Here is an 11822-nt window from a genome sequence, read left to right on the forward strand (position 1 = left end):
CATGTCTAAAATTTCCCTCTGGCATAGGGGTTGGCTCACAATTAAAAAAGAGTACACAGTAATAGGATACCTTCCTAAGTCCCTTACCTACTGGCTTCCTTCCCCAGAAGCAACCTTTCTAAGACCAGTTTCTTTCAATCTAGAGGTACATACTGCACATAAAAAGGCTATTCATGTGTATATGAACATATACTAAACGTGGGGGCATATGATACACATTGACCCATACTTCTTGAGTACTTCACTTTGGATTCCTCACACCATAATGTAAATTAGTCTTCCATTCTTTTTTTTTTTTCGTCTTTTTGAAACAGGGTCTCGCTATACAGTCCAGACTGGCCTCCAACTCAGTGTGTAGCCCAGGCTGGCCTCGAACTCACAGTGATCCTCCTAACCTAGCCTCCCAAGTGCTGGGATTACAGGCGTGCGCCACCATGTAGTCTTCTATCTTTCCTCCCACGCTGCCTCTTCCTTTGTACTCAGATCATAAATATTTGTTTCTTATTTGTAAAGGGAAGAACTTGAGATGATAGTGTTCTTACCAGTTCATCACCAGCACATTTTTTAAAGAAAAGAACTGAGTCAGATGCAGTGGCTCATGTCCGTGATCCCAGCAGCTGGGAGGCTAATGCAGAAGGATCCCAAGGCTGAGGCAGGCCTGGGCTATGCCCTGAGTAGAAAGCCAGCCTGGTAGTGAGACCTTGTCTCAAAAGCCAAAAAAAAAAAAAAAAAAAAAAAAAAAATTCTACCTGAAAGCTAAGAACAAGAGCTGCCTGAAATCGTTTTTGAAATTAGATTTAACCAGAAATAATTAGGGATGGGAGATCTGCAAGATAAAGCAGTCTGCATCTGAAAGGGCAAACCACCCTGACTTGTTAAGTGAATGGACACTCAGATTGCAGTCCCCAATTAAATGTACAAATTCCCATCAGAACATTCTAAGTTTTTAACAAATTTGAATACATATTCCTTCACTCATTTTCACTTTGCTTTACTATGAGTCACATGCTAATTCCAAATAAATGCAAGTAATTCTCCGGTATACAATCAATGCAGCCATTATATAAATCTTAATTGCTTTCTGGCCCTGAGAATTACTGTGCTTTATTCATCTTCCTTGAATCCCTTCAGTCAGAAATGAAAGATCATTGATAAGCTTGATTTTTTATTAATAACCTTGGAACAAATGCATTAATAATAATTCCTTATAGTTATATATCATTTTACAGTTTTGAAAGAACTTTCACATATATCAATAAACCCTCACAACATCCCTGTGAGGTAGGTAGGGGAGGTGTTATTTTCCTATTACTAGTAAGAAGAACAAGGCTTAGAGGTGAGATAAGGTCACACAGTTGGTAAATAATGAAGCCAGGACTAGAACCTAGGCCTTCTAACATGCTGCCTCCCTGAGAACATTCAAGTAATGATATCTGCGTTATATAGTGAACATTTCTCTCCTGTGATGTTAATCAGATTTGAATTTTTAAAAAATTTTATATCATTTTCCCCTCACATCCTTAAATACTCAAACTGTGATAAGACATTTCTTCCCTGTGATTGGGCTATTTCTCAAATCTCAAGCACCATCCTAAGATGAAACTTATAACTAATTTTTGAGGATCCTTGGTTATAAATGCTAACTTATGATATGAAGATTTATTTCAGAAAATTCTGCATAAATATTAGTATGGCAGACACGTCAAACTTACTTAAACTAAATACAAGTGGTCTGTTCATATTCTCAAAAGCTTTGAAATCTTAACAGTAAGACTTTTAGATGTGGACATAGGGGAAGCTGTTTAGCAATATTACTGGGAATCTTGTGAAGAGTGCACCTAAATGCAAGTCACATGACACTAATTTTGTTTTCCGTATTGGCCTTACAGAGGAATGGGAACTGTTAGAGTCTGTTTTCTGGTTTGATCCTACCTTGCGTGTGACATCCTCATCAACAAGCTAGAAAAATGATCTGAGTTATAAAAATAGGAGGGTTTAGGCAGCAGTGACTAAAGCATATATGCATGTGGTGGGAAGAAAACATTTGTTCTTCAGTGATTTTGCTAGGTCCAGTGTAAATTACTTATCAAGGCAGATTCGAAGCTACAGCCTCTCCATTAAATTAAAAAATGTGAAATATGGTAGACTTATCAACTTGGAATACAAGTGAGTGTTACTGACCCAAAACTCATATCAAAAGCGTAGTAAAGTTCAACAGGCATGAAAGGGAAGGGATAAAATCCAATTACTACTTTGGTATGGAGTGAAAAACAAAGTTCAAACACAAATATTCAGGTTCAAGTTAACCAGAACATCAGGCATGTAAAGCAGGTTTTTTTTTTTTTTTTTTTTTTTTTTGTAAAGCAGGTTTTAAAGATATGAAAATGTCACTGAGCTGTATTATCAGGAATGGTATTTAAAAAATTCCAGTTACAACCTTTTAAATTTAAGGGCAATGGGGAGAAACTTAAGCCTATGGATGATTGGTACAGAAAACAAATAGGAACTAGAAAAACAATTAAGGTAGAAAATCAGGGGAGACCAAGGAACTTAAATACATTCAAAATGGATTTAGAACCTCTCTAAATCTATCCTTTCAAAAAATGTTTCCTAAATTAAGAGATTTGGTCAAAAGAGCTAGTGACAATGAAAGTGGTAATTTTACCTCACAAAAAGAAAGTACTTATTTAAATGTAGGTTAGAGATTAATAATTAATTTACTGACTAGGTTGTAGAAACTGAAACTTAAGTGCTGCTATCAGTGATAAATGGCAGAAAACTGCTTTCAAAAACAGAACTGCCATTGTGGCACTCAACATTAATAAAACTATTAAGAAACAAGTTTTCAACTTATGTACTTGAAGCCTAATGAGAAAATACTTATATTCTTATGAAAGAAACCTAACAGTTTAAACTCATGTGAAAAAATGTTAAAGTTATATTTAAGTTTTCTAAGATAAAAACAAGATCTAGAATGCTGTATTCTGCTACGTAGGCTCAAAATCAACTATACTTTTTAAATGCATCTAGACTAGCCTAGACTATTTCTTACATAGCATCATTGTCATCATCATCTTCATGTTTTCTCTTCAGTGGGTTTGATTCACTGGCTGTGTTCTGTGTTGAAACCATGTTGGTGGTAATAAGAATATTTTTGGATCCAATCATTGAAGGATTAATCAAAACATTTTGAACTGCAGTTGTTGCAGGAACTGTAAACAGAGAAGAAAATCTCCATAAACTTTGAATTACCCAGAATCTAAAACATATTGTCAAAAGTAAACAACAAAGCTGGGTGTAAATCTAATAAAAATTTCAATACAACGCCATACAACTACATCATAGAACAGTGTTGGTGAACCTAGGGCAAGCATGCCTCAGTGGACTGTTTGTATCACTGAAAGTTCCAAAAGGTTCACCATCACTGTCATAGAAGAAACAATGGTAATTATACTGTATTAAGTGTTTTAATTAAATTTTTAAAATATTTATTTTATTGGAAATTAATAATTGTAAGTTATAGGGTAAAATGCGTTATTTGATCTATGTATTTATAAGGATTTAATCTACTTAAATATATCTAATGCAGAGTTAGAGAGGTTTTGTTATATTTCAACTACCTGAAATTTCAGTCAGTACTTAGTACACTGGATTCACCATGGAACATACTAAATACACATGTTTAAGGCCAGGAATTGTGTTTCCTGCATAGCCCAATATTTTATAAGTTATTTATTGCATGCAGTTGGGTTTTAAAACATGTAAACATATGTATTAGCAAACTATGCTATACCAGAATTTTATTTAGTATTATTCCAATCATACGTATAAATATTTTATAGTTACATATCCTGCTATGAAGTGAATAAAGATACACTTTCAGTTCAATTTACATTTACATTCTGGATTACACACACATATTTGTCATGAAGTTGTATGATTTTTTTGAGCTTTTACCTTACATGCTTTTCCCTGAAGATGCCTTATATTTGAGGACCCTAACATTTTTTAGTTCATAGAATTCTTTGAAAATTTGATGAACATGTTGAATATTCTCCCCTCCCCATGAAAATGTAACATATATGTAAAATTTCATACAACTGTAGACTGATTTACAGCATTACTGCCACCTTACCAGTGCAACATTAAAACAATTTACCTTTTTGATAAGAACAAAAACTATTCTATAATTGCAAATTACTCATAAATTCTGCCCCCCCCATCATATTACCTGGTTTGACAGGTGTTGACTGAGATGATGGAATCTGCACTGTAAATCTTTGGCTTGTCACTGATACTGGAGTTGTAACTTTATTTGGGACAGACACTGTTTGTGGGGCTGCTGTAGTTAAAATGAACACACCATGTTAGATGACTTAAAATAAGAGCAAAATGATTTTTCAAAAGTTTACAAACTTATTTAGATGCTACAAAACTGGTCGAGGGGTGTGGCTCAGTGGTAAACCACTTGCCTAGCATGCCTGAGTTCCTGGTTTCCATCTCTAGCACCGCAAAACAAACGAACAAAACCCCCAACATTCAGTACAGTGTGGTGGTAAAAAATGTTGCCTGTGGAGCCTATTGTGCTTGAGTTTGAATCTAGGCCTTATTACCAACTAGCTGGGCTTCTTGGGAAACTAATCTTCTTGTACCTCAGTTTTCTCATCTGTGAAATGGGAGCAACAGTATCCATTTCATTAAATTCTTGTCAGAATTAAGTAATAATAACCCATATAAAGCTATTCAAACAGCATCTAGTACAGAGTAAGCACCAAATTTTACCTATACAAAACCATCAAGTTGGAGGGGCTGGGGATTTAGCTCAGTGGCACAGCACCTGCCTGGCAAGCACAAGGTCATGAGTTTGCTATCTGGTACCAGAAGAAAACCAAAAACCAAAAACCAAACAAACAAAACCATCAATGGAGTTTAATACATTCTTACCAGCTTGAACCACTGATGGTACATGCATGTCTGTCCCATTAGGAAGCAAGCATTTTTATCAGTCCTTTTACTAATAAAATTAATGAAGCATCTATACATAGACTAAATCTAGTTAGTTGCTTGGATTTGAATCACTGCTAAAATATTAATTAATACTATTCATACCAATTAAGAATTATTATAATAATCAAGTTTCATTATTTTAAAAGAAATTTATTTATATTCATGAATAGTTTATCAACATTAGAGAATATTAATTCTGTAATTTTTTTTTTGAGACAGGTTCTTGCTATGTAGTCCAGGCTGGCTTTGAACTTGCTTACGTAGCCCAGGCTGGCCTCAAACTCTCAGTGATCCTCCTGCCTCAGCCTCCTGAGTGCTGAGATTACAGGTGTAAACCACTACACCCAGCTTAATTCTCTAAATTTTAACCTGGAAATTTTACAAGTACCTCATTGCTGGTGTATATAATAGGCATTTAAACTGCTATATTACAAATAAACTGTATTACAATTTTTATACCTTTTAAATCTTTTCCTTAAGAAACTGTAATTGATGACATCTGGTCTGTTAAATCAACACCCTTCTTTGCATTACTGTAATCAAAGACCCCCTGAGAAGCAGTATAAACCACTTGATGGTACAGTCACAGGTGTACCACCAGTGGTTTAAGCTGGCAGAATGATCACATTCAAATCAGAGCTGCCCCAGCAGAGAGACATACGAATTATGGCTCCATGAAGAACATGTTAAACAAACTAATAAAGACTCTAGATGTCTATTACCTTAGGTGTCACCTTTCATGTTGGTCACTTTCTGAGAATTAGAGGATATCTACTATGCTTATGAATCTAAATCAACACATATCTAACAAAAAGAAGCCAACCAATTAGACTTGTCATTCCCTGGGTGAGCATAAGAAACACACTCATTCTTCATGTTCAGAGACTTTTTAAGCAGAAAGAGATCTTGGAGATAACCTAGTCCAAAATCCTCATCTAAATTCTATTCTTTATTTATTTTTGTGGTGCAGGGTATCAAACCAGAGCCTTGTCCATGCTAGGCAACTGCTCTACCACTGAAGTGTACCCCTAAATTCTGCTCCTTATTTTAAGGTACATGTCAAATAATCACCCTATTTTATAAAATTTTCCTAGACTTGCTCAGTTAGAAAGCTCATTTCCTGCCTCTGAAATTCCCTTCACACACATCACAGGAGTTTTATTAGTATCTTATCTCATTCCCTTGCTTATAAGCCTTGGCTAACATTTTTCGCCCCTGTGAGCACAGGCTCTTGTGCCTTGTTCCTAGAAGGCATTTAACACATGTTTGTGTAATGAATAGATTTTGCCCAGTTTAATATCTATACTGTCATTGCTCTCTCAAAAAATATTTATGGAAATGTGTCTAAGTTTTCTTTTGGGGATGTAGGCTTTCTGTACATGTACCCTTTCCTCCTGGCACTAGTCATCTACACAGGGCCAGAGTTGCTAAAGACAGTGCAACTAGCATCATCTTTAAGGACAAAGGGGAAAGGAAGCCCAAAGAGACCCAGAAATCTGGGTTCCCATGCTTTCTTCCCTAAATCCAAAAGGTGGTATCTTACTCTAATATATCTCTTTCCCTATTCAAGTTTTCCCATGTATTAAGGAGTGGTCCAAAGAATTTACTGACGCATAATGAAGCAATATAAATATTTTTTAATTTGTCAAGAAAACAAACTTCTACAGTTAGTAGACGTTTTCTTGGCCATTAACTTATAAATTGTTAAAACATTTAAATAGGTGTGGACTTAAGGCTTTAAAATCAAACAGGGTGGATATCCAGGTGTCAAATGTACAAATTATTTTTAAAAATTTTTTGTTTAAATTTTACATCTTTAATGGTAGTTTTTAGTAGCACCTTCACTTTAGATTTTAAAAATCTCTACTTTTTATTTATTTATTTATTTTTGTCATTTTTGAGACAGGGTCTCACTATGTAGTTCAGGTTGGCCTTGAGCTCACTTTGTAGCCCAGGTTGGTCTCAAACTTGCAATGATCCTCCTGCCTCAGCCTCCCAGTGCTGGGATAACAAGCGTGCACCACCATGCCTGGCTAGATTTTAAAAATCTCTAAAGCATATAAAACAAATGACCAGGAATAAAACTCACAACTGATAACTGAAATTTGTTAATTTGCCTAACACATGTAACAGATTCGGGCAGTGGTGGAGAACCCATGCCATGTGTGCCACAGTGGGCATTTGTTATCACTGAAAGCTCTAAAAGGTTCACCATCACTGGACTAGGGGTTTAAAAACTGATACTGTCAAACATGCTGGTACATGACTATAGTCCTAAGCTATTTGTAAAGCAGGGGCAGGAGAAACGCTTGTGCCCAGGAGTTTGAGACCAGCCTGAGCAACATAGTAAGGTCCTGTCTCAAAAAGTGGAAAAAAAAAAGTTGGTACTCAACATGAATCCACAGACAAATGGCACATCATAAAAAATTAGAGACTGTATATGCAAATTTCCATTCACAAAGATCACATGTAAGTGATTTGAAATGTATATCTGATTCCATATCAAACTGGTTTTACTTAGTTTTATTTTTGCGGTACCAGGGATGGAACCCAGAGCCTTGCACGTGATAGGCAGGGGCTTTCTACCACTGAGCTATATGCTAGCCCATTTTAAAATTTTATTTTGACACTAGGTCTTGCTACTTTGCCTAGGTTGGCCTTGAATTTGTGATCTTTTTACTTTAGCCTCCTGAGTAGCTGGGACTCTATGCATACAACACCACACCTGGCTCTAGGACAGGTTTAAAGTGCTGAAATGTAACATATCCTGAGGACAAGTAGATGTAGTTCACACCTCAAAAGTCAAATGCTGCTTATATTAGTGGTATAAGACAGCTATAGGACTCAAGTTATAAGCAGTAAGATTTATAAAATTAATACTAGTGAAAGAGAAGGGGCTTGTTTTCTGAAAGTACTTTATTTTTTTTCAAGAAACCCAGCAAGAACGAAAAAAAAAGTCTAATTACATTTTTTTCCTTATCCAAACAATCATATTAACATGCAATGGCTTCTTTCTCTTTTCTTTCTTTTTTTTCAGTACTAGGGATGGAACCCAGTGCCTTCACACTGAGCTACATCCCTGGCCCTTTTTTATTCTGAGACAGGGTCTTCTTGTCAAGTTGCCTAGGCTGGGCTCAGTCTTCCAGTTCTCCTGCTTTACCTTCCACAGTGCTGCGATTATAGGCATGTGCCACCCTGCTTGGTTTAAATAATGGTTTCTAAACACCATTCTCCCCTGAAAGGAACCAGGGCTCTTTGGGGAAGTGGTTAATTGTAGGACTAGGGCCAGAAAATCCTGCATAAGATGGGGTTGGAACATTTTGTGGCAGAAAGTAAGAAATGTTCCAACTATTATGGAGATCTATCAAAAAAGATACAGCACCTAGTTTGATGGGGCTTTCCCTGAGCAAAATAGGTCAACTAGTACTATTTTTTTTTTGAGATGGGTTCTCTCTGTGTTGTCCAAGCTAGTTTCTTACTGTTTAAAATTGGTTAGTAATGAAAAAAACATAATTATATTTTGAAGTCCTTAAGCTTTTTGCATTTTGTCCTTTTAAAAACTATTCCCATTTTATACAGAAATTTCTAATAATGAGGCTGCTGCCTTAAGTGCGTTTGGCAACTGCATTTGTAGGAAAGACGGACCCAATACAGCACAGGGTAAACTCATTTCTGATATCTTAGTTAATAGCAATAATGGAGCTGGGTGTGGTGGCGCATGCCTGTAATCCCAGCACTCGGGAGGCTGAGGCAGGAGGATCATTGTGAGTTCAAGACCTGCCAGGGCTACAAAGTGAGCTCAAGGCCAGCCAGAACTGCATAGTGAGACCCTATGCAGACCCTATGTTTTGTCTCAAAAAGACAAAACAAACAAACAAACAAAGAAACCAAGAATGGTCTGGGCAATGTCCAATTTTATACTCAATTTGGATCAGGCTCTCTTTGTAGCTTTCTTATTTTGAAATCCAGGTAAAATGTACAGTTTTACTACAGGATATCATACAAGAATTTCTGACTCCCTTTTTGACTTGGATTATAATTCAGAACCTCTTCTTTACCAGCCAGAAAAGCTATTTCCCACTTTTACTTACCTACAGTGGGAGTGGTCGGTCTGCTACTAACAGCACCAACACTTAATCGTGGAACTAGGCGTCCTTGATTAGGTCCCTAGGGGATTTAAAAGAAAAGGTAGTTTTACTGTTATTAAGATTTGACATTTCAATTTAACCAAGAGTGAAATGATTGTCATGAATGTCAAGAATGTCTTGTTTTTCTTTTTTCAGCATTCTAAATCCGATATTTAAACTAGAGTTTTCACAAACATACATACATGTACTTATCCATAGAAAATTAGATGTGACTCCATCTAAATATGTATAGCAAATTGGAGTCTTATCTGAATGGGGATAAAAGCTAACTTCCTTGTGATTTTTAATCTTCACTAACATCTTAACCCAAAAAGAAAACTCTCATAGCATAGCATAGAAAACAAAGGTGGCCTAATATAGGGAGAATTTTTTTCAGTGGTGGGAGAGTCTTAGGTCATATTTAAGAAAGTGGGCGCAACTTCTGATGGTATATCACTTACTCTATTATCAGATCTCAGTAAAATCTATGACACAGTGGAAGTACTGGGAGTTATGAGACCTGAGAATCAGGCCTAGCTTTGCCATTCACTCCGTAAATGAGTTCAGGCTCAGTTTATTGAAGTAAAAAATGTATACTGGGTTAAATGAACACTTTTTAAAAAAAATTCTTAAGCTTTGATCTCCTGCACTATCTATAGGAATTTGCTTTTTACAAATTCCCTTATAGAAAAAAATCTCTTGTTTTTTAAAAACCAAGTTGACCGAAGAAACTTACCTTTTTAATTAAGGACTTCAGCCTGTAGTTTGGAGCTGTTAAGCAGTATCTATCAGGTGGTAGTCTAGGTCCTGCATATGGCTTAATCAGTGGCAAAGGTGTTTGATTTTTCTGCCTTGCAATATCCAGTAAAAACTAAGAGGACAATGAATGCTCATTAGAACTACAATTTAAAAAATTGCAAGTAAAAATAACTTCAAATAAATGTTTGCTCACATCTCTCGGGGGAGGAGAGGTAAAAGATTGGTCAGCACGACACTGGATTGCCAGTCTGACATCATCTGCATCAACATTAGGTTTCTTAGCATGGCTTGAATAAATTTTTGCATCATCAAGAATTGTAGTCACATATCCTTTAAGAACAAAACAATTTTTTTTCTTAAACATATGAAGACAGCTTAATCTTTATGGCCACTTAATATTAATAAAAGGTTCCAGTAATTCCAGGAAAGCTCATTAATTTTGGTGTTAATGGCTAACTGTCCTATTCATATCACACATTTTAAATAGGTACGTTGAAAATACCTGTCCCATAATTCGAGCTCCTCTTTTAGTGCGTTAGTTATTTTTATATTAATAACATAATTTGGTTGAAAATATTCTTACAGTAAAATGATCTTTTCTAATTCACAAGTTTGACAAGTTTTTGTTTTCTTAACTTACGGAAAGCAAATTCCAACATTTGATTTATAACCCTTGGTTCATACTCCGTGATTCCCATATCCTTCAGGATCTGTGCCATCACCTGTGGATTCAAATAAAAATGCCAGATGCATAACCTAGGTATTGGATATCAAGACTGGACTGAAGATAGTATTTATGATACAAGGTCCCCTTTTCTGGGCTCCAAACTCCTACCCGTCCTTGTCTTCCCAAGTGAGTGGCAATGATCACACCGAGTTATATGCTCTCGCTCAAAACTTATTTATTTATTTATTTGCAGAGGTTGGCTTTCCCAGTAGAGGTAGGGGTGGCTCCAGCTGGCTGTCATTTTCGGATGTGGCCGTGGGGGAAGTCAGCATCAGAACCCCAGGCGCGGAGAGTGAGGGCACACGGATGGGGCAAGACCACGAGGCGGAAGCCTGAGGCCGGGGAGACAAAGCAGGGCGCCCGGCCTGCGCACCGAGCACGCCGCGACCCTCCGGAGAGGCTCAGATGAGCGGCAGGAGAGCGCCCCGGGACCAAGGAGAACCCGCATGACCTCTGCTGCGGGCTGTCCAGGCTAGGTTCACGCCCGCGCGCGAGCCCACCCTCCGGGACTCTTGCGGTTCTGGCTCACAGGCTCCCGGCTGCGCTGGGCTTTACTCCTGTCTCTCATCCTTCGCACTTACCAATGCATCTCTGGGAGCGTTCTTAGGAGGCGCCATCTTGCCCGACTCCATGTTACCCAGCCTCTCGTCATCAGGGGAGACAGGGCAGCTCACACACTCCCCGCTCAGGCTCCACCCTTGAGGGGGCGGGAGGCGGGGTTACCCCGTTAGCTGGCATTTCACACCCTTTGCACAGCTGTTTCACAGTTCTGGCCGGTGTGGTCTCCTGGAAACTCAGTTCTCTGAGACCTGCGACCAGGAGTCAGGTATCCGGCGCCCAGCATCGCACAGAGTGCGGGCCAGCGAGGAGGACTGGGAGAGGCGTGTAAGCCTTCCTCTGAGTTGTGCCGAGGGCTAAGTGATGTAGAAGAGTGGAGAAGCGTGTCTTCCCAAAGTTGTTCTCCAGTAAGATACCCAGAATAGGCTACTCTCACCTTGGCTGGGGGGCCTCCTCAAACCCTCTGCTACCACACTGGCCCGGTCCAGCTCCCTAGATTTCCTGCAGGCCCTGTGCCTCCACATCAGGATTGCGAGGTCAAACCCGGAATACCAAGGTACATTTGAATGTCACACCAACAAGGAATACATTTTTTAATAAGTGTATCCCAAATATTGCAAATATGCTGGTACTTACACTACAAA

At 37.9% G+C, this 11822-nt stretch overlaps 1 protein-coding gene across 1 annotated transcript; it reads right to left on the reverse strand.

Annotated features, from left to right (window-relative positions):
- Positions 1-1148: 1148 nt before the first annotated feature.
- Positions 1149-11308, reverse strand: Taf9b (TAF9B RNA polymerase II, TATA box binding protein (TBP)-associated factor, 31kDa). Its single transcript, XM_005412631.2, has 7 exons — positions 11202-11308; positions 10534-10615; positions 10087-10223; positions 9871-10005; positions 9099-9174; positions 4232-4342; positions 1149-3212 (listed from the first exon to the last, which is right to left on the reverse strand). The coding sequence occupies exons 1-7, from the start codon at positions 11250-11252 to the stop codon at positions 3049-3051; spliced, it is 756 nt and encodes a 251-aa protein (XP_005412688.1). The 5' UTR covers positions 11253-11308; the 3' UTR covers positions 1149-3048.
- Between the last annotated feature and the right edge of the window lie 514 nt (positions 11309-11822).

This window comes from Chinchilla lanigera, unplaced genomic scaffold (genome assembly GCF_000276665.1).
Source record: "Chinchilla lanigera isolate Chin_1 unplaced genomic scaffold, ChiLan1.0 scaffold00156, whole genome shotgun sequence".
NCBI classification, from domain to species: Eukaryota; Metazoa; Chordata; class Mammalia; order Rodentia; family Chinchillidae; genus Chinchilla; species Chinchilla lanigera.

Coding starts and splice junctions, on each gene's coding strand:
- Taf9b (XM_005412631.2), bottom strand. CDS start 11,252: ATGGAGTCGGGCAAGATGGCGCCTCCTAAGAACGCTCCCAGAGATGCA. Junction 10,616..11,201: donor ACGCTCCCAGAGATGCATTG/GTAAGTGCGAAG, acceptor TTGAATCCACAG/GTGATGGCACAGATCCTGAA. Junction 10,006..10,086: donor CCTCTCCTCCCCCGAGAGAT/GTGAGCAAACAT, acceptor TTGTCCTCTTAG/TTTTTACTGGATATTGCAAG.